The sequence below is a fragment of the Myodes glareolus genome, chromosome 1, assembly GCF_982192425.1.
Source record: "Myodes glareolus chromosome 1, mMyoGla1.1, whole genome shotgun sequence".
In the NCBI taxonomy this organism is placed as follows: domain Eukaryota; kingdom Metazoa; phylum Chordata; class Mammalia; order Rodentia; family Cricetidae; genus Myodes; species Myodes glareolus.
Genome location: NC_142026.1, coordinates 56624390 through 56647462, shown reverse-complemented (window position 1 = coordinate 56647462; position 23073 = coordinate 56624390). Strand labels below are relative to the sequence as shown.

At 42.6% G+C, this 23073-nt stretch overlaps 1 protein-coding gene and 1 pseudogene across 2 annotated transcripts; one reads left to right on the top strand and one right to left on the bottom strand.

Moving 5' to 3' along the window:
- The first annotated feature begins 1970 nt into the window (after nucleotides 1–1970).
- Nucleotides 1971–22826, top strand: LOC125403503 (uncharacterized). 2 transcript variants are annotated; one of them, XM_048438904.3, is made up of 3 exons: nucleotides 1971–2106; nucleotides 3454–3509; nucleotides 17514–22826. In XM_048438904.3, exon 3 carries the CDS (start codon nucleotides 17709–17711, stop codon nucleotides 19443–19445), a length of 1737 nt encoding a protein of 578 aa, XP_048294861.2. In that variant the 5' UTR covers nucleotides 1971–2106; nucleotides 3454–3509; nucleotides 17514–17708; the 3' UTR covers nucleotides 19446–22826. The 2 variants fall into 2 exon arrangements, with proteins under 2 accessions (XP_048294861.2, XP_048294869.2); XM_048438912.3 differs by lacking the exon at nucleotides 3454–3509 and having other exon boundaries at nucleotides 1973–2106.
- Nucleotides 6231–6711, bottom strand: LOC125404893 (protein CDV3 homolog pseudogene; annotated as a pseudogene).
- Nucleotides 22827–23073: the final 247 nt, after the last annotated feature.

Genomic DNA, 23073 nt, shown 5'->3' with positions numbered 1-23073 from the left:
CCCCTTCAGTGCCATCTTGGCTGGGAATATTTTTCGCCGGCTTTGTAATGTCACTGTTATTTGAATTTCGAGCCTTTTTCTTGCTGTCACACTTTTGGTGTACTGTCACGCTTTTTTTCTAACTGTCACTGTTTTGGGCACTAACTTGGTCACTCCAGCCTCCTATGTGCTCAATTCGGCCCCCACAGAGGGCCTAGTTTGGTCCTATGCTGGTTGCCTCACTGTCAGGCTGGAGTTGGAAGACTAGTTCAGGTAAGCTGTTTCAGTGGGGATCCCCATCATGGCCTTGACCTCTTTGTTCATATTCTCACTCCTCCATCTTTTTGATTGGACTTTGGGAGCTCAGCCCAGAGCTCCTCTGTGGCTCTCTGCATCTGCTTCTATCTGTTGCTGGATGTTGGTTCTATGAGGACTTGAATGTGTCCACATCCTTTATTTTTCATTTCCCAAGACAGTGTGTATATCTCTTCTGCTTGTAAAAGGTTTACACATTACAGATAATGCTAGGTTTGTCTGACCATCATCCCTGATATCAGCTTCTTCCCAGGATAGCCAATGTGTTTGTTTTAGCTACTTTCCTATTGCTGTGAAGAGAAGACTTGACCAAAGCAAATTGTAGGGAGTAATTACTTTATTTATTGATTTATTTTTGAGACAGGGTCTTTCTGTGCACCCCTGGCTGGTCTGGAACTCATACTATAGAACAGGCTGGTCTCAAACTCAGAGATCCACCTGTCTCCATCTCCTGTAGAAAGCTACACTTAACTTGGGGCTTGTTTGCAGTTTCATCACGGTGGAGCGTATGACATATGGCAGGCAGGCATGTCGCTGAAGCAGTCGCTGAGTGCTCACATCTGACCCACAAGTTAGAGACTAGGCTTGGACTTTAGAAACCTCCAAGGCTACCCACAGTGACACACCTCCTCCAACAAGGCCACACCTCCTAACCTTTCCTAAACAGTTTACCAACTAGTAAATGAATGAATGAAAATGAACGAATGATTTAAATGTATGCCCTGGCAATGCTGAATGAAGCAGGCATGGGTAGCCCGTATATGGCAGTTCTGTTGATCTTGTCCATATTGGGTCTCATGGTCTAAGTCGATGAGGACGACACCAGATCTCATTACAAATGGTTGTGAGCCACTATGTGGTTGCTGGGAATTGAACTCAGGGCCTTTGGAGAACAGGCAGTGCTCTTAACCTGAGCCATCTCTCCAGCCCCTTACCAACCAACATCCAAATATATGAGCTTGTGGAGGCCATTTTCATTCAAACCAGCATATTAGTCTTCCAGATTTTTAAGGGATATATGTATATATGTGCATATATTCCTGACATATACATGGATATATGGGAATGATTAGAGTACTTAAAATGTTTGTAATGCATATTTTAAAACTGTGTCTGACAAAATAAATAAATGGTTAACATTAGACATCAAAATTATCTTCCAAGCTTTATTTTTATTTATGTAAAAGGTCAAAATAATTTTTCAGAAAAATAAAGACTTATTAATTTTTCATTTTTCCCCATAGTATAACTCGAATAGAAAATGTCACGTCTAAATTACTTTTCAGATAAAGTGCTTACATTTTCCTGATCAATAAGTATTCAAGGAAGACATAACTCGACCATCATTTTTTCCCAATCAACACGATCGCACAGTCATACGCTAATAGAACCCCTGGACTCAGTATGAGATACTAACAGAAGAAAAGCATAGTTACATAATAAAAATGATCATGGTCAACTAGTGAATTATACCAGAAGTACGTAGTGACCCTTCACGAGCAACTCGCTATGGCTGAAGTCTGTGTCGAGCAATCCCTCAGAGGTATAAAATAGCATTGCCACCAGTACAGTTCATGTCACAGAGGTATAGAATAGCTAGCTGACTTTGCCGTTACCTTTCTGCCGCGGGACTACATTTCCCAGACTCCTCGCGTCCAGAACGCCGCTTCGGTTTCGTTTCCTCGCGAGAGTTCGGGGTACTTAGGTCGCCGGAGGGCTGTGTCTGTGGGCGAGTTCCTTAAGCATCCCGCGGAGCAGGTGGTCCCAAAGTCAGGCGCTGCAGGCTGAACCCTGAGATGCACTCCCGTGGAGGTGGGAGTGTCAGGAACGCCTGAAGGGTGTGTCTGTGACTTAGGTATCTCAGCTGGGTGTGCTGCAAGCCTGCCAGCTCTGGGAGCCTGTTGCGACCCTGGTTTGTGGTTGGTGTGATGTGTGATTCCGACGGTGTGTGATTGTGCGCTTGCCTGACTGTGCGCCACTGTTTCTTGACAGTGGTTGTGTCAGCATCATGTGTATCGCGGAGGAAGCGTACTGTTGTAACCAGGTAGTAGGATGTGTGTGTCACTTGGAGGTTGTTAGACGTGCCTGGTATCCTGCGCATAACTGGTTTGGCTGTGTAGACGGGTGTGATGGCAGTGGCGCTGAGATGGTAGTTGCTGTTTTCCGTGGCCTGTGACTTTTGTGGTTTTCCCATCTGGGTGATTGTCTGACGTGTGTGTGTGTGTGTGTGCGTGCGTGCGTGCGTGCGTGCGTGCGTGTGTGTGAGAGAGAGAGAGAGAGAGAGAGAGAGAGAGAGAGACTCTGAGGGACTGTATATGCTGTTTTCATGAACGTCAATAAAGTAGAATTACACCCTTGTAAAAGAGTGTCGCTGTCCCCTAATTATGCTTGTTTCTTGTGCATGCTTGGATCCTGTTTAAGTGCTTGGTGTAGCACTAAAGCACGTAATTGTGGCTCTAGCTATATGGCTGTGGAGATTTTATTCCATGTGACTTCATGTGGTCATTAGTATGTTTTGTACCTCTGATCTTACCCTAGTTCGGTAGGGTACAGCGATAAAATTTTGTTTGGAATTCATTTGGAGGCTGAATCTATCGAAGGATCCTGAATTTCTCGTGACTTTGTGTCTCTCCCCAAATCCCTCCTAGAATTTAAGGACTTAGCCTCTGTTTGGCCACAGTGGTTACTCATCCATTCAGACATGGCCAGGATCGATTCAGCTCTGCCATCCCTCCTCATTCCGCCTGGGAAATGGAGTTTTGTTGTTGGTTTCCAGTGCTCCTTGATCTTATAGCCAAGGAAATTGGCAGACAGAAAACCAGAGAATTAAGACTCCGAGTGAAGCTATAAGCCTAGTATTTAGATGAGACTTCGAGATTGGATAGCACCCCTAAGACAGGATGCTAGGAAATGGGTTTCAGGATTGGGAAATAATTGTAGACCTGCTGTGGAGGCTAGAGCCCACGACACTGCCCTCTAGTGGGCAGCTTTAACTCTAGAAATAAATCCAAGCCTAAGACAACTTGACCTTATCAGTTTCGAATACTAAGTCTCTGGACTTCGTATTAGATGAGGGATGGATTGTGGGGTTGGAGGGAGAGGGTGCAATTTAGACTATGACAAGAATGGCATGGCATCTCGGTTCACTCTTTCTCTTAGGGTACAACACAGAAGAGAAAAAAATGACTATTGTATGTTTAGAAGAGAAGTTTGAGGTAAGGAGATACTTGTTTCTTCAGCTGCCTTTATTGTGTCACGACATAATCTTCGCTTTATTGTTGTTTTTATAAATATCTCCAACCTATGTCTTCTCTTATAATGAGGAACAAGGCAATTTATTTGTTTATTTATTTATTATTTTTGAGGCAGGGCCTCACTGTCTGGTTTGAACTTCTTTATATACACCAGACTGGCCCTGAAATCATAGAGACCCGACTTAGAGAGAAAAAGACAGAGACAGAAACAGAGAGAGAGAGAGAGATTGTAGTACTGCTAAAAATAAACTGTATATTTTTATTTTATGTGCATTGGTGTTTTGTCATGGGTATCGTGTCCCCTGGAACTGGAATTACAGACAGTTGTGAGCTGCCATGTGGGTGCTGGGAATTAAACTCAGAACCTCTGGAAGAGCAGTCAGTGCTCTTAACTGTTGAGCTATCTCCCCAGTCCCATAGAGACCCATCTTTCTCTTCCTCCCAAGTTCCGGGACTAAAGACATGCGCTAAGCCAATGGCTATTGACTTTTATAGTTTGAGAGTGATAAAAATGTATAATTGTGATAGATGTTTTCCAGTAGTGCTTAAATTTATAAAGAATGGATTTGATGCTCATGGAATGTAAGAGCATTCTTGTATTGTTTATCTTTCTTTAACATTTGAGGGGTTTTAGCTTTTTAAATTCATGTTTTTATCAACACAGTCTTGTACAGCTCAGACCAGGTCAAACTCTTATCCCAGTCTTCATGTATGTGCTGCCCTGTCTTTGTCTTCTGCTTTGTTTGCTTTTTATCTGTTTATCTAGTAAATAAAGTTTTGTGCTTTTTGTACTTGAATGGATATGTTCCATGTGTGTGTAGGTGCCCAGGGAATCCAGGATAGGACTCTAGAGCTGGAGCTGCAGGCAGGCACAAGCTGCCTGATAAGAGTGCTTGGAACAAAACTGGGATCCTGTGAAAGAGCAGGTTTTGTTTTTAGATGAGGTCTTGTGTAAGCCCAGGTGAGGATCACCTTGAACTCTTGGTCCTCTTGTCTCTACCTCCTAACTCCGCTTTTTAGCTTTTAATTAGAATTTTAAATGAGAAAATATGTAATAAAGCATTATATGCATCGCTCAAAGGTTATTGTATGCTGATCATTCTTCCTGTCTTCAGTGTATAGTCCTTTTCAACTTGACTTTTTCATTAACTCATGAGATGTGCTGTCACTTCTCAAGTGTTCCATAGAGCTGATGCTTCTTATTTCTCTGTGTGACTTGAATCCTTTTAAATTTACTGAGATTTGTTCTCTGACCTACAATTTGGTGCATCTTAGCAAATGTTCCCCGTGCAATCGAAAAGACTGTATTCTGCTGGTGCTGGGAAAGACTGTATTCTGCTTGTGCTAGGTAGAATAAATGTCATCTGATCAGGTAGCTTGATTGTGCTGTTTAAATCTTCTGGCTCTTTACTGATTCCATTTACTGAATTTGTCTCATTTTCTTCCAAGGTGATCCTGGTAAGCCACTTGGGGAAAGCTGACCTCACCATGCCACATTTAGTACACTCGGAAGGCTTTGCAGTCTTCAAAGGGAGTTGAAGCCCTCTTAACCAGTCGTCTCGGGCACCTCTCTTGGGAGGACCCTTTAGTAGGTGTTTCTACCAAGACTTGCTTATCAAAGGGGAAGCTTGAAGGCATTTTATCCCTCCTCTAAAGCAGTTCTCTTGCCTGCTGCTAGCCTTCCCTCCATCTTCCTCTCCTTCATGCTCAGTTCATAAAATGGCAGGAAACTTTCATTCAGTGTTCTCTTGGCATTGAGATCAAGATCCCCCCGCCCCCAGCAGTGTTATTTACTCTCCCCGTGCTGGGCTGTGGAGGAAATGGAACAGCGTGGGAGTTGGCACTTTATATGAATAGCAGTATTAGCCCTTTGCTAATACTGAATGGTTAATAGAAGGTTAAAACTTTAGCTGTGATTTCCATGTAGCCGTGCCCCTCCAGGTCCGTCCAGCTCTTGACAGTTGGGTGTAGGTGTTCTCTGTGTGTATCAGTTATGACAAATACTTGATGTAATGTTCTATAAATCTGCTATATTGCTACTGAAACTTGTTTTGCCAACTGATGCTTTTAGTTACTGAATGCAAGATGTTACAATTTCCTTTTAGAAAGTTTGTGTGCGGGTGGGATGGGTGGGTTGGATGCAAGTGTGTGTGTGTGCGCCGTGGAGTGCACAGGACTTCATTCTTGCCTTCCTCTGTATGGGTTCTGAGAACCCAAATCAAGTTGCTGGCCTTGGAAGTACCTTTAGTTGATGAGCTATCTTGCTGGCCCACAATTTCTAACTGTACATTTTTGTTGTTGTAGTTTTGTTTTGCTTTGCTTTTTTGGTTTTTCTAGACAGGGTTTCTCACTAGCTATGGAACCAGTCCTAGCACTCAATCTGTAGACCAGGCTGGCCTTGAACTCACAGATATCTCCTGAGTGGATTGATTAAAGGTGTGTGTGATGGCTGCCCAGCGATTTGTCTCCTCCTTTAGTTCTGATTTTTGCTTCATATATTTGAAACACATTTAGGGTTGCTGTGTAATAAGTTGACTCTAGTGATGTTATTTATTTGTTGGTGGGTTATGAGTTTCACTGGGGTTCCTTCTAGGAACAGGACCTTAGCAGTGGCTGTGTCACTGAAGAAAATGTCTCTCCTTCCTTCCTACGGCAACCATTAACTCTTTTTAACTTTTTTTTTAACATTTCTTCCCATTTTATTTATTTTTGAAAATTCATGACCCTAAATAAGATGTCGATGTGCCATATGTGGTCATTTAACTTCAGGTAGCATTCATTTTAAGTACCTGTTCCGGCTCTACGTGCTTGGCAGTGCACTGCAGGGATGGGAACTGTGTGTCACTGTATTTCTGGTGGTCCTTGAGGCGTTTTCCTTGCTGTGGTTAGCCTGGCCCCAGGAGGCCTAGATACACCACTAGGCATTGCCGACTGAGGTTCCTGTAACTATTACTGGAGCAGGAGGCACTTGTACTGGAGCTGTGCTGTTCCAGGGACCTGAAGATTTTTCTACTCCACTACCACCTCCGCCTTCTTCCCAGTTATCTCCTGGATCCTCTCGCTTTTCATTACCATCATCTTCCTTTTCACTTATTTGCATCGCCTGAACTCTTAGTCCGCTGTTATCAACCTCTTTTTGCTCAAATTCGTTCCACTCATCTTCATCCTTGGGTATGGCCTTGCAGGCAGGGCTTGCCGGACCTAGCGCAGGAGCCCGATCTCCCGCTGTCACCCAGCCTGGCGCTGGCTGCCTGGCCGCCCAACTGCTCCGCTCCTTCTTCTTGTCCCTCTTGGTGAAGAAGTTGTCCAGGATTGGCTTCTTGGGTCTCAGGGGCAGCGGCAGTTCAGAGCTCTGGGTCAAGGCAGGCTGTGGAAGGCAGGGCGGTCATGGCGCCGGCACTCCCTGGGATGAGGAAGGTGCACACCAACTAATGACAGCATGATATAGGGTGCGGGAGCAACCATTAACTCTTATAGATCCTCAGGGAAGGCTGGGCAATTAATTTTCATTTCTAGCTTTAATCTTATTTTTTATATATAATTAAAGTGTACTTCCTCTAAAGAATACATAGTTGGAACTTGCTTTTTAAATTATCATTCCTCTTTTATTGGAATGTTTAGACTATTGCTTGTATAATTTATTTTAAGCATGCATTGGTGTGTGTGTGTGTGTGTGTGTGTGTGTGTGTGTGTGTATGTGTGAAAACCTTTCCTGGGGAGATGCAACACACATGTCTACTCACCTCAGGCAGGGAGACCACGACAAAAGTATGGATACCACCAAGTCCAACTTGGTGAATCAGTGAGTTTTATTGGGGTCACCTACAGGAGCAGGAATGACTCAAAGACAGCTGCATCATCAAAGCCCACCAGCCTGGGTGACAGCTCACAGAAGCTGGGAACCGGGAGTATTCACATAGCTGCAGGCAGCTCAACAAGCTGGAGAGTGGCCTTGCCAAGTGCCTTGTTCTTAAACCTCTTCCAGGTAGCTGGGCTGGCTCAGAGTCATCTTCTCAGCTCAGTTTGTCTGAGAGTCTTTTTTGCTTCTTGGCTTGTCTCTTCAGTGGCTTTCCAAATCTGTGAAATACTCAGAGGCTAGCATTACATTATCTATGAAACAAAACCTTCTCCAGAGGATGGGCAGGGCAAGGCGGCACCCCGAACTACCATCCTATGACAAAGGTAGCCTTGGTGAAGCATGCTGAACATCTGTCCCGGAAGTTCACAGCTAAGAAGATCCTAAGGTCAGACATAAGGCCTAGTACAGCATGGAAAGGCTCCATCCTTTTGTATCAGATCAAGGTGGGATACAAAGCATGGGCAGGAGACGCTAACTTAATTAGTTCTCTCTGAGCCACTGTGTTTCCATATCTGGGAGCCTCCCTATATTTCTCCACACCTGCTAAACTCAGTGGACTTGATTTAATCTGCTTATGCCTACTCACGACCAAAGGTGAACATAGCCCTGCTCTCCCCTGCTGCACCTGCTGGCTCCCTAGGTCAGAGTGACTCTGGCTTGGCATGGTGGCTATTGCCTCCTCAATCACCATACCTGGCTGTTAGGGGAGTTCTGGGATGGGCAAACTGTCTCCACACCAGCATAACTTCTTGCTGGAGAGAAATGAGCCCTCCTTAGCCTGGGAGGATAATTACCCTCCCTGGAACAGCCTTGATTGACTTCACCTGTGCTGTTCCATCACCAACATTTTCTGTGACCTGCTTCCCGGGTCAGAGCCTCTCAGAAGCTCTGTAACCTGCTCCCCGGGTCAGAGCCTCTCAGAAGTTCTGTGATTTATACCCCGGGTCAGAGCCTCTCAGAAGCTCTGTGACCTGCTGCTGGGGTCAGAGCCTCTCAGAAGCTCTGTGACCTGCTGCTGGGGTCAGAGCCTCTCAGAAGTTCTGTGATTTGTACCCCGGGTCAGAGCCTCTCAGAAGCTCTGTGACCTGCTGCTGGGATGAGAGCCTCTCAGAAGCTCCCCAGCATACAGTTTGGCTTCCATCAGCGTTCTCTTAGGAACTCCAGCTCAACACAACTCTGCTACATTTGTCTTGGAGGTAGCAGACAGCACTCTCCTTGGCTTTACCTTTTGACTGTCTCTCCTAGGTTTTGCTCCCCCTTTATGGACACTCTTTCTGTGCTAGTCAGTCACAGATCTGCCAAAGCTTTTCCTACTTCATCAAGATCTTGTCCAACCAAGAGACCCAGCAGCACCACTAAAGCTCCACCCCAGCCTCGGGTGTGAATCAACAACCTTTTGTTTAACTCCTCTAGGAATACAGTTCTGTCTGGCCCAGTGAACGGGCTTCAAACACGGTTCTCTTACTCCTACTTCCTTCAATAGCAGCGGAGCCTCTACATCCTGTTGTTTGTGAGGACCGCAGCCAGAGACAAGCAAGTGTTCCTAATGGCTCTGACTTCCCTCACGCTGTCGCGGCTTCTGCAGCCTTTGCCTTATGTCCGAGGGATGGGTGCTACATTACTCAGTTGTCCTGCCTCCACAGCAACCAGACTGATGCCATCTGCCCCCGTGTCCCACAGCTTCACAAGCCAGGCTGGGACCGACTCTCTGTTTGCTAGTTTAAATCTTCCCCGGTTCCAGCAGCCCAAGTGATGCATATCTCCTGATGGTCCTAGTTTCTCATACAGGACCATTGCTAAGGCCCCATCTGCAGGCTGGATTGTAGATTGTCCTCTTTCTGTATTAAGGGTGGACTCGAGTAGTATCTTTAACTGCTTTTATCACCAGTCTCTCTCATCCTCATTTTATCTCATTTACTTGCCAAATGAGGCTAATTTGGCTGCATCTCTCTTGTTGCTGCCATCTCGGCCTGGGATGCATTTCTAACTACACACAACAGTGGCCAGGAAGCCTCTGCTGCTGTTTGGCGGCAATCTTGACTCTTTTGTGCTAATTTTAAAGGGTGCAAAACTCCCTGTAAACCTTTAACTGTTTGCAGGTCATCTCCATATTCATGCGGTGAGCCCCATTCATGAAGCAGGCACGGCATCCTGTACCACCTCGATGAATACTGCCATGCTGAGACTCCTGTAGACACAGCTAAGCCTGCTGCACCCACACACAGTGTGGGGGGTGCTCCCTCCCACCCCTGGGTTAGGCACAGACCACATCCTTTATTAGGTAGAAAAGAAAAGTGACTGTCTTCTGATTCAGGCAGAAAACAACAGTAAATTATTTGTAGGGGTTTTTTTGTTTTGTTTTGTTTTGTTTTTTTAAAGAGGAAAATGGGAGTCTGTGTTAGTCTGGGCTAGGGTGCTGTGATGTGTTTTGATTGGGCATGCTAATTGGGGTAGCCAAAAGCGGGCTTTTGATTGCTGCAGTTCAATACTTTGATAAATGAACCTTGGTGATCAGCCGTAGGAATGAATCTGGCGTAAGAAAGTGTCCAAATAAGGGAATAGAACTCTGTGGCTAGCTTTAGGATCTACTCTGTTTACAAGGGAGAGGGAAGTGGGGAGGGCAAGGCCTGCCCTGCCAAGTTTGAGCCTCCTAGAGCCCTTCCTTCAGCTTCATAACACAAAGGTCCATCAATACCATACAGGAAAGGTGAGCTGTAGCTGAATTTCCTCTGCGCATGCTCCCCACTCAAGCTGCTCAGCCTCAAGTTATATTCCTTGCTACCCAGAGACGGGATCGTGCATTCCTTCCTCCTCAGCTCATTTGTTTCTGCCGTGTCACTGTGTGACAGAACTTCTCCCAGGAAGATGCTACACACACACACACACACACACACACACACACACACACACACACATACACACGCATGCACACACACAATTAAATTTACTCTCCCTTGATATGGAGCCCATGATGAACCAAAGATTGCATGCCAACAAAGTTCCATTTTGTGAACCAATGAGTTTATTCCAGGAATATGGGTGAGGGTTACTTACAGGAGCAGAAATAACTCAAAGATAATGGCATCACCAAAGCCCATCCCAGCACAAGCATCGCCTCTCAAAAGCTGGGAACCTGAAGTACATGGCACAGCCTGTAATCAGTGGAGAGTGTTCCTTTTGTTCTCTCTTAGCTTCCTCCAGGCAACTTGACTGCTTTCTGCTTCTTCCAGGCACTGATCTGACCTCAAAGTCTTTGTAGGTTGGCTTGTCTGAGAATCTTTGTAACTTCCTCTCATCTGAGGGGAAACCAATGTGTTTTGTTGGGGTCTGTCGGTTAGTTTACGAGATTTATTACACACTTTTAGTTACTTTGTTTACTAGACAGGTTTGTAACAGTGCTTATTCCTGGAGCCTCCTTCCTAACTGAGCCCTCCTAAGAATGAGGTCCCCATTCTCTCTCATTTTTATAATGGCACTTGTGTCTTTCTAGTCTAACCTATATTTTTGTGCCTATTCAACAGTACATCTGGCAACTTAACAAATTAAGAATTTTTATTTTAGGTGTATGAATGTTTTGCCTGCATGTATGTGTCCTATATAAGTGCAGTGCAGATACTCATGACGCCAGAAGAGGGCATCAGATACTCTGGAACTGGAATTACAGATGGTTGTGAACCATTATATGGGTGCTGGGATTCAAACCCTGGTCCTCAAAAAGAACAGCAAGTGCTCTTAAATTTCTTAATATTTGTTTGTTTTATATATGTGAGTATTTTGCCTGAATGTATGTATGCATGCCTGGTACCCTCAGAAGTTAGGGAACATTGGAAATCTAGAAATGAAGGTGGGTGGTTGTGAGCCACCAAGTAGGTGCTAGGAACTCTCGTCCTCTTCAAGAAGAGCAAGTGCTCTGAACTTTGACTAGGAACACTGACCTAACAAGATTTTGTTTTTTAGATTTATTTATTATATATACAATATTCTGTCTGCATGTATGCCACCAGACCAGAAGAGGGCACCAGATCTCATTATAGATGGTTGTGAGCCACCATGTGGTTGCTGGGAATTGAACTCAGGACCTCTGGAAGAGCAGGCAGTGCTTTTAACCTCTGAGCCATCTCTCCAGCCCCCCTAACAAGATTTTTATAAGATAGAGAGTTGGTACTTGACAAAAAGAAATCTTTGAATTTCTCAGTATGTGGCTTTCTTTGGTTGAGTCAGGGCCTTTCTGGGGAGCCCATGCTGATCTTGAATTTGCTTATTTATTTAGCCTTGGCTCCCAGACTCACTCTGAATTCCAGGCTGACCTCAAATTTATCTTGTCTTCATCAGCCTCTCATGCTGGGATTGCAGAAAGAGCTTTATAAAGCTCAAGGTTAGGAAATGGCTAGGGAATAGATGCAGAGGGATCAGGAATGTGGAACTGACCAATACTGGTAATTGGATCATTTTGAAACTCAATATTCAGTTGTGAGGTCGAATGTGTATACCTGGGATGATATATCTCTATTTTTCTATTTTTTGGATGTGAAAAGGAGATTTTAAGCATGATAAATAGTAATAAGTAATATTCAAAAGTAACATAATTCTAACAACCTGAAATTTCAAAAATGAAAATCAGAACTACCTCTTAAACAATGCTGTTCTGAAGTCTATAAAAAGATTAAATTACTGTGACATAGAAAGTGCTTATGATGTAATCCTGTGTGTGATAGCTATTCTTGGTTGGCACATGACTACATCCTGGAATTAACTAAAAACCAAAAATAGAGGGCACACCTGTGAGGGATTTCTGCTTAATCTGAAGATTCTAATCCAAATCTCGAGGCAGGAAGACACACTCTTAATCCAGATCTTTAATCTAGATCTTATCTGGGGTACATTGTAATGGGTTTGCTGCGAGTCCCCGGCAGCTTGCTGCGGAGTCCAAAAGCAGCCAGTCCCAAGCAGGGATGGTTCACGAGACCAGGTCTCCAGGTCTCCATGTAATGGCGGCGGGCAAGAGAGATGGATAGGCACACCATGCAGAGTGAGGTTGGATATTTATTCAGGGGGTTATGGGGGGAGGGAGAAAGGGAGAAGAGCAGAGAGAAAGAACAGAGAAAGAGAGAGAGAGAGAGAGAGAGAGAGAGAGAGAGAGAGAGAGAGAGAAGTGGGGGAAGGGGAGAAGTAGGGAGAGAGACAGAAGCTGCCTCTCTGAGAGGAAGACAGGAAAGAGAGAGAGCTCAGGCCAGAAGCTGAAGATCAGCCAGGTCAGTAGATGGGGGAGGGAGTGGGCATGGCTTGTCTCTTAAAGAGACAGAACAATCATTACCTACACCTTCTTCTGGGAGCTTATATCAGGAGAAGGGAAAAGGAAGGTTTTGCTCTTTGCCTACTTGCTCTTACCTCACTAGTAAGTCCACTCTTTGCTGACATTAGAGCCTACGGCTTTGGTATTCTAGCACTTACTAAAGACAGCTGAGACATCCAGCCTCAGACTGAGCAACGACTGGATTCTTGGACTTGCCGATATAATGGTGACTATGAGGACTCAAGATTCTTTTTTTTTTTTAAAAAAAAAAATTTATTTATTTATTTATTTATTATGTATACAGTGTTCTGTCTGTATGTTTGCTGGCCCAAAGAGGGTACCAGATCTCATTACAGATGGATGTGAGCCACCATGTGGTTGCTGAGAATTGAACTCAGGACCTCAGGAAGAGCAATCAGTGCTCTTAACCTTGGAGCCATCTCTTCAGCCCCCTAAGATTCTTTAGTATTGTAAAAATCTTATAAGGTTGTACCAGCTATGTCTTTCCACAGTTTGAAAATCACAGTTCATGAAACAAGACTTCGAATCTGGAATGTGAATTTCCAGCAAAGGAGGCTAAGGACTGAAAGATGCATACAAGATGTTCTGAGAACCCAGAGTGTCTCTTATCCTGAGATTTTTTTAGAAACAGCTACTTGTGAAGATAGACTATAATCATTAAACTAAGAAATAGAATAAGAAATAGAGTGTTTTACTTATTAGGTTGGCAGGGATAACAAAGACCATGAAGTATGGAAAGAAACATATGTGAACATAACAAGCTCATGTGTCTTTTTGTTTGTTTGCTTGCTTGTTTTTCTGAGACAGGGTTTCTCTGTAGCTTTGGAGCCTGTCCTGGAAGTAGCTCTTGTAGACCAGGCTGGCCTCGAACTCACAGAGATCCGCCTGCCTCTGCCTCCCAAGTGCTGGGATTAAAGGTGTGCGCCACTACCGCCCAGCTCCCCCCCTCCATGTGTCTTAAGAAATAGCACATTCCAGCTTCCTTGAAGGAAACATCTGTTGTCCTCAGTGTGCCGTGGGTCAGAATGCTCTAGATGTAGAATGTGTTTCTTTCTCAGTTAAGGCTGTTGGCAACTGGGTATGACAGCACATGCCTGTGGTCCCAACACCAAGAGAGGGAGGCGGAAGGCTGAGTTCAAGCCAAGATTATCCTTGGTGATATAGTAAGGTCAAGGCCAACCTGGTATCTATGAGAAACTTTCTAAACCAGGAAATAACATCAAAAGGATTTTACAGGGAAAAAAAATCAATCATTTTTCTTACTCCTAAACAGCAGAGAGAAACAGCATTTGTTGAATGTGTGATATCCAACTTAAGTATTTTTCTAGGGTTTTTGTATATGCTGTTTCATAAAAGAACCTGGGGCATTGTATGGACTGTATTCACTCCAGACTTACAGTATAATAAGATGTTTTATATACAGAAGACACCTACAGGAGAAAACTGGAATCCGCCTACACCTCATCACTTAATGTGATGTCTGTCTACATCAGAAGCCTCAGCCTTTCACTTGGCAGTGCCCGCTATGGAGCATTCCTTTCTCACCGTTCCCTCCATCGAGGAACTGCCTTGTTCATTTCTGCAGCTGGCAGCTGTGTTTATTTCGGAAGTCAGTGATGTGCAGTAATGTTGCTTTGACTTCTCATGGGGAGAGAGGAAATGCCTGGACTCTACTAAGGGATTTGTACAGAGAAGTGATGTCTGGAAAGCTGACTTGGGGTCAGGTGGTAAGAATTTCTGTCCCTTGTATCTTATGACTAAGTTTTTAAAAAACATATTTATTTACTTTATGTGTATGAGTGTTTTATGTGCTTGTGGAGGCCAGAAGAGGATGTCAGGTCCTTTGAAACAGATGGTTGTGAATCACCAGGTAGGTGTTGAGAATTGAACCTAGGTCCTCTGAAAGAGCAGCCAGTGCTTTTAACCTTTGAACCAACCCTTTTCAATTTCTGAATTTTAAGTTGTTGCACCCTGGAGTCCAACAACCAGGAGGAATCGCCCGAAGAGACCATCTCTCACACCACAATTGTTGTAAAAGCATGAGGATTTTATTAATTCTGTCATGACAGGGTCTTTCAGCATTCGAGAGGTCAGAAAGACCCTGAATAGCTGGTACATTCTACTTTTAAATCAAAAAGCCACAAAAGGAAGGGAGGTGTCTGGGGATGTTCTTTAACTATTATGATTGGCTTATTCAAAAGGGCTATTATCAATAATTGACTGGAGAGCAGTTGCCAGATCAGATGAGGTAAGGGGGAACATCTGAGGGTCACTTTGTCCCCTTCCCAGGCACTGAGTCAAAACACCAGGAACTGAGTCAACACCTAAGGATTATCTTGCCCCTATTCAGGGAGATGGAAGGTTCCCAACATCTCAGTACATGCATGTGTAGCTGTTATGTCCTTGGTTTCCAGGGGAGGGAGGAACACTACTGCTGAGAGGCCTCAGACATGGCTTCAGAATTGTTTTAAAGTTTTACAAAGTTATTTAACAGTGCTATGTGGGTTTCGTGTCTGTCCTATGCTTGTAATTTCAGCACTCCAGAGGTTGAGACAGTAAGATTGTAAGCTTCAGGCCAGCCTGGACTACATGAGAGCATCCGGAGCACTGCTTTAGCTTTTCACTTGCCATGTGGCTTTCAGAATACTCAGACTTACTTGAGCAGAACAGAAGACTGTGTGTTTGCTCTGTCTCTGAGTTGTCAGTTGTGGGTGTTTGTTTGTTTTTAGCTTTTAGCCTACCAATTCTTTCAGCATTCTCACCCTCATTTTTAAGCTTTTTATATTTTTCACAACTTATGCTAAATTAACAGAAATAGTATTTTTAAATTTTTTTGAGATAAGGTCTCACTATATAGCTCTGACTGGCCTGGAACTTGCAAGGTTGACCAGGCTGGCCTCAGACTCACAGGGATCCACCTGCCTCTGCCTCCTGAGTGCTGTGATCAAATGGATGTGCAACTATACATCATAATGTCTGGCCAAGATCCTTTTTTTAATTAAGATTTTTTTTAAAAAAAAAAATTTTGCTCTTGCTGGGTATGGTGGCACACGCCTTTAATCCCAGGACTCCAAAGGCAGAGGCAGGCAGATCTCTGTGAGTTTAAGGCTAGCTTGTTCTACAAAGCAAGTTCCAGGACAGCCTGGAAAAACCTGGTCTAAAAAAACCAAATAATTAAAAAAATAAATTTTACTTTTATGTGTGTTTTGTCTGCATGTATGTTTTTGTGCCAAATACATGCAGTGTCTAGAGAGCCTAGTAGAGGGCATCAGATCCCCTGGAGCTGTAATTACATACAATTGTTAGCTACTATGTAGGTGCTGAGAACTTAACCTAGGCCTTATAGAAGAACAGTATTGAGTTATCTCTACCCCTCTACCCAAGGCAGGATTCTTACTGTTTAGGAACAATAATTAAGTTGATATCAGAAGCTGAGAGCTAGTTTATATAGAATTTCCTACAGAGAGGTCTGATGAGATGGAGTAGGCTATGTAGTTATATATGGTTAGCTGTAGACTGGGAGAGACCTTAGGACATTTTCTAAGTAGAAGGAATGCTAGCAAGTTTGACATATAGTGATCAAAGCTAAGAAGCTTCAGCCAGAGCATGGAGAACTTTGTCAATATTATAGATCTATGAGTTTGGGTTTTATTCTAATTTTAAAAGCACCAAAAATTTAAGCAGGGATAACAATTCATAATCTAAGTCTGAATCACATAGTGGAAAATATTGAAACTGTGATTTCCATCATGTTCTTTTTCTGACTTCCTAGATTCAGATTCAGCTGTTCTGCTGTATATTTGAACATCATTAATTTTTAACAACTATTGAACGTTATTTTTATCCCCACCAAAGTTTGACAACCATTGATTTAAAAAAATATCATAATTTATTAGAAAGAGATTTGTACCATGTCATTTTAAGCATGGGGATTAAGAGAGAAATGCTCAGTGAGTGGATCATTTATATTTAAGAATTGGTGTGCATTTCTCAGAACATCATCAAGTATCATTAATTTTAAAAACTTTTTGTTTGGTTTTTTTGAGATACAGTTTCTCTGTGTAGACCTGACTGTCCTTTAATTCACTCTGTAGACCAGGCTAACCTCAAACTCACAGAGATCCACCTGCCTCTGACTCCCAAGTGCTTGGATTAATCTCATCCTTTTTCACTCCCAGGCAAGTTTTCATTATTCTCTCATCTCAGGTGCCCATTATATATATTTAATATAAGAAGTCATTCTAAACTAACGTGTGTGTGTGTGTGTGTGTGTGTGTGTGTGTGTGTGTGTATCATCATCATCATCAATCATCCAGCAAGTGTCACCATGCCTTATGACTAAACTTTTCTTTTTGGGTTTCTTGAGATAGGGCTTCTCTGTATAGTCCTGGCTGTCCTGTAACTCACTCTGTAGACCAGGCTGGTCTCTAACTCACAGAAGCCTGCCTACCTCTGCCTCCCAAGTGTGGGGATTAAAGGCATGTACCACTACTGTCCAGCAAAGCTATTTTTTTTTTATTCTGGACAGCAGCATCAAAATCACCTAAGTTGGTTTTTGACTATGGAGGCATGTATAGAATAGTGTAGAATGGAAAACCATATTACTTTAATGAAACTATATATGTAGTAAATTTTGCTTTGAAAGGTAGATAATGATATGGGTGGGATGTAGTAAGCTATATTTGGAAAATACTATATATACTTGTTACTTACATATGTTATTTTCCTGTTGTCTTTTCTGGTATATTCTTTCTATTTCTCTGAAACTATTTACTGTTCTCTTATCTTTCAGACTTGACTTTTAGATGTTTGAATAAGGACTTATCTTCAAAATAGCACATTAAGGAATCAGAATGATCTCAGTGGGAAGTGAGTGACAGGTTTAAAAACTGCGCCTAAGACTAATACTAATTCTGGAAGATATTTGAAAGTCAAAGACAGGTTAGAGAAGGAAGAAGAAAATCAGAATTAATATTACAGACAAGAGATGATAACATATGACAAAATGTCCATTTTCAGCCCACATACTTATTTATCTCAGCATCCAAGAGCTTATTCTACGGAGAAACCTTATAAATGTGAGGAATGTGGGAAAGCCTTCAGACGCGCCTCACACCTAACTCAGCATCAGAGCATCCACACTGGTGAGAAGCCCTATGAATGTAAACAGTGTGGGAAGGCCTTCAGTCGTGGTTCTCAGCTAAGTCTTCATCAAAGACTTCATACTGGCGAAAAACCCTATGCATGCAAGGAATGTGGGAAGGCTTTTACTCAAAGCTCACAACTTATTTTACACCATAGGATTCATACTGGTGAAAAACCATATAAGTGTGAAGAATGTGGGAAAGCCTTTATTCGAAGCTCACAACTCAGCCGACATCAAAAAGTCCATACTGGTGAGAAGCCTTTTGAATGTAAAGAATGTGGAAAGGCTTTCCCTCAGAACTCGCAGCTTACTCTGCACCAGAGACTGCATACTGGAGAGAAGCTTTATGACTGTACAGAATGCAGGAAGGTCTTTACTCAGCTGTCCCAGCTCATTCTCCACAGAAGAATCCACACTGGCGAGAAGCCCTATGAATGCATAGAATGTGGGAAGGCTTTTATTTGTGGTTCCCAGCTTTCACAGCACCGGAAAACTCATAATGGAGAAAAGCCATATGAGTGTAAGGAGTGTGGAAAGGCTTTTATTCGAGGCTCACTACTTATGCAACATCAAAGAATTCATACTGGTGAAAAGCCCTATAAGTGTGATGAGTGTGGAAAGGCTTTTATTCGTGGTTCCCAACTTACTCAACATCAGAGGATTCATACTAATGAAAAGCCGTATGAATGTAAAGAATGTGGAAAGACCTTTAGTCATGGCTCACAACTTACTCAACATCAGAGAATTCATACTGGTGAGAAACCTTACCAATGTAAGGAGTGTGGGAAAGCCTTTAATCGTGGATCACTCCTTACTCGACATCAGAGGATCCACACTGGTGAAAAACCCTATGACTGTAAAGAATGTGGAAAAAATTTTAGTCGAGGCTCAGAACTCACGCAGCACGAGAGAATCCACACTGGTGAGAAACCCTATGAGTGTAAGGACTGTGGGAAATCTTTTATTCGTAGCTCACAGCTTACTCAACATCAGAGAATCCATACCGGTGAAAAGCCGTATGAATGTAAAGACTGCAGAATGGCCTTCACTCAGAGCTCACACCTTTCCCAGCACCAGAAAGTGCACACTGGTGAGAAGCCCTATGTATGCAGTGAATGTGGCAAAGCCTTTGCTCGTGGATTACTGCTCATACAACATCAGAGAATTCATACTGGGGAAAAACCGTATCAGTGTAGGGAATGTGGGAAGGCCTTTATTCGTGGTTCCCAGCTTACTCAACATCAGCGAACTCACACTGGAGAAAAACCTTATGAATGCAAGGAATGTGGGAAGGCCTTTGGTCATGGCTCTCAGCTTACTCTACATCAGAGAATCCATACAGGTGAGAAACCCTATGAATGTAAAGACTGTAGAAAGGCCTTCACTCAAAGCTCACATCTTTCTCGGCACCAACGAAGTCATACTAGTGAGAAACCATATCAGTGTAAAGAATGTAAGAAGGCCTTTACTCAGGGGTCACAATTAATGCAACATCAGAGGATTCATAGCAATGACAAATCTTTTGACTGTAAAGAATGTGGAATAGACTTTAGTCATCACTCACAAATTTTTGTTTGAGTTAACTTATTCTTTTCGATTAGCAGAGCATTTCCTGATCATTATCAGTGAAAAATTCTTACAGATGTGAATATGGAACTCATGAGGTTCAGCATTTGGAAAATTATATGGGAGAATGGAAGTGCTGATATAATCCATATAAAAGCCTTTGTTTATAACCATATTACATTTTAGCAAATTAAAATATAAAGTGATTCTGTTACTGTGATATAAAAGTGTCAACATTATTGTGGTCCTATCAGTTCACTTCCTTTGTGACATTTGTTATAAGTAACCTTGCTTTGATTTAATAGTTTGTAAGATAGATCTAAGGCCATTTTTTGTCTTATCATGTTTAAACATGTAAAAGCACTTAGAACAGTGCCTTGAATATAACATATCATAAACATTAGGTGCTATTTTTATTAATGTGATTCCAGAGAATTTGCAGAGCTGCATACTTAACATTAAGAAATCTTTCACTATTATTTGTCTTAAACAAATTATTTAGGTGGGAGGCATTATACACTGTTACCAGTGCAAGAAAGCATTCATTCAAATCTCATGTATTTGTTATAAGAAAAATGTATGGTATGAAGACGCTCTATGGCATTTGTGGGTTATTGAGCACCACTGTTCCTGAATGTGGGAGAGGTGTGGTTTCTCGTAAAAGTCCCAAGCTTACATGTTTCACCCTCTTTGATGTCAACTCAAGAATATTATTTATAAATTATGAACTAAATACTCAAGATTAATCTAGGAAATAAAAAAACTTGAATATTTAGTTTGTTACCTAAAGTGAAAAGTTACACCCTAAGACTATATTTCATTTGCAATGAAAAAATCTGATGTGCTTGTATCACAGACTGCTGTTCTACCCAATTTTCATTTCCATATCACTCACAAAAAACCTAGGCAAAAAAATCCTGTCTCAGTCTCCATTGTAGGTCAACAAGATGAAAACAGAATTTGTATGAGTAGAATATTTAAGAAATCCTTCCTCTGTTTCTTTTCCCTTCTTAACACTGTAGACATCTGAGTTGGAGCCCAGATAGCCTCATGAGGATTTTGGAAGTGGTATCTGGGTGTTTGGGATGGTGGAGGCTGCAACCCTGCTGATTTTGTGAACAGTCATTCCAACTCTGCTCTGCCTATGTATTCTTTATTTAAAATTAAAGTAACTCTCATATTGTTGATGCTCTCCTAGTACTCTGAAAGATAACCCCCTCCTCTCCCTCCCTCTCCCCTCTCCCTCTCTGTTCTTTTGAGAGTTTCTCTGTGTAGCCCTGGCTGTCCTGTTACTCACTCTGTAGACCAGGCTGGCCTCAAACTCACAGAGATCCACCTGCCTCTGTTTCTGAGTGCTGGGATTAAAGGTGTGCGCCAGCATGGCTGGCAGTAAAGCTTGCTTTAAGGGCACAAACTAATAAACTAATGTTTGACCTGGCAAGAGGCTGCTGTGAATAAATGATATCTCGGTATTAATGTAAGGTCATGGAGTGTGAGGGCATATGGAGAGTGAGGGTGTATGGAGAGTGAGCTTATTTCTTCAGGCAAGACATTTGATCAGCCTGCATCCTACTGTCTTGTAAGGTAGACCAGATACCAATCTAGGCATTATTAGAAGAAATGACAGGAATGATACAGAACATGCATGCTCAGTATTTCTTGCTGGTTTAAAAAATGTCTTGTGCTGGGTGGTGGTGGTGCACAGTCTTTAATCCCAGCACTCGGGAGGCAGAAGAAGGTAGATCTCTGTGAGTTCAAGGCCAACCTGGTCTACATAGTGTGATAGTGCATTCCAGGACAACCAGGGCTACATAGTGAGATCCTATCTAAGACAGAGACAGAGATGCTATTTCTGACAGCAAGTGTTCAGTCTTCTTCTTCTTTTAAAGATTTATTTATTTATTATGTATACAGCGTTCTGTCTGCATGGATGTCTGCAGGTCAGAAGAGGGCACCAGATCTCATTACAGATGGTTGTGAGCCACCATGTGGTTGCTAGGAATTGAACTCAGGACCTTTGGAAGAGCAGCCAGTGCTCTTAACCTCTGAGCCATCTCTCCAGCCCCATGTTCGGTCTTCTTAACTGAAGCCTATGAACTGACTTGAAGAACTTGAACAAAATCTGAGACAACAGTCCATGCCTACAAAGGTAAGTAGGTATGCAGAAAACTGGAATTTTTTATATGCTTTCCCCATCCAAGCTTATTCTAAAAGTAGTCTCTTTCATTTGAGTGCTTGCTAAAATACAACCATTATTCTTGTTGTTTGGGTATATCTATGATCAATCTTAGGAGATGGAAAAAATAAACATAGACCATGTTAAATATAATTGTATCAGGCATGGTAGCACACCTATAATCCCAACACTCGCTGGTGAAGGTAGGAAGCTGAGGCAGGAGTATTTAAGGTTCTGGGTCATGTAGGACTAAATAGTAAATTCTAGACAATTTTATAAAAAGAGAGTCTGTCTCCAAAAAATGGTAATAGAGCAAAAGGATCATTAAAAAAGAGTTAGAGTCCATTAAGAAGAATCTGGGCCAAAATTCGAAAGTCTAAAGTTCATGGAAAGAACATTCCAGGAAGGTCTTCCTATGTGGATTGTCTTAACATTTCTATTTTTCCATCCAAATCCTCAAATGCTGAACTTCATGAGAAATATACGTCTCATATTCACCTAACAGGACATCGATGTATTTGAGGAATACCAGAGGGTCTTAGAGTTCTATGCAAGGGATGATAGACAGAAGGCCAGAGAGGTAACTAAGGGCTATGTCTTACAAACCTTTACAAGCACTTTTTACTTTATTCTGAATGAAATGTGCAACCATTGGAGGGTTTTGTGCAAAAGGCATGACATAATGTGTAGCCATCATTGATAAAATATGCCAGTGACCTAGACAGTGGTTCTCAACATTCCTAATGCTGCAACCCTTTAATACAGTTTCTTATTCCATGGTGACCCCAACCATAAAATTATTTCATTGCTACTTCATGACTATAATTTTGCTACTGTTATGAATCATAATGTAAATATTTGATATGCAAGATTTCCAATATGTAACCCCTGTTAGGTCACAACTCACAGGTTGAGAACCACTGGCCTAGACTGTGATTGTTGGGCCTCATGAGGCCTGGGCATGAGGCCCAGTGTAACTTCCTAAGCCTAACTTGAGTTTGGTGTAACTTCCTGAGCCTAGCTCAAGTTTGGAGACCTGTCTCTGGCTACCCAACCTAGGCCAACTTCTGCGTAGCCACTGCTAATGTGGCAGAATATTATTGGCCCTTGTTCCTTGTTCTGCCTTTTCCCATCCCAGGCCTTCCACCCCCATCACAACCCTTTTTAATTCCCTACTTGAAACCATTAAACAAGATCCTGCTTTGACAGACTCCTGACTCAGTGGTGTGTTTCTCCCTGGTGGCTCAGAGGGGAGGGTGGCTGGGTTGTTCAACAGTCATCATCCTGCTCAGCCCCAGGGAGAGTCAGGATAGCCAGGGCTACACACAGAAACCCTGTCTTGGAAAGCAAAACTAACAAACAAAGTGGTGGGATAAAATTCAGTTCTAACACAAGGGAAAACTGAAAACTTAGTTTTGGATATGTTACTTATTTAAGTTTTTTAAAAAAAATTATTATTCACAT

Excerpts from the sequence above, each read along its gene's own strand:
- LOC125403503 (XM_048438904.3), top strand. The coding sequence starts at position 17,709 with ATGATAACATATGACAAAATGTCCATTTTCAGCCCACATACTTATTTA.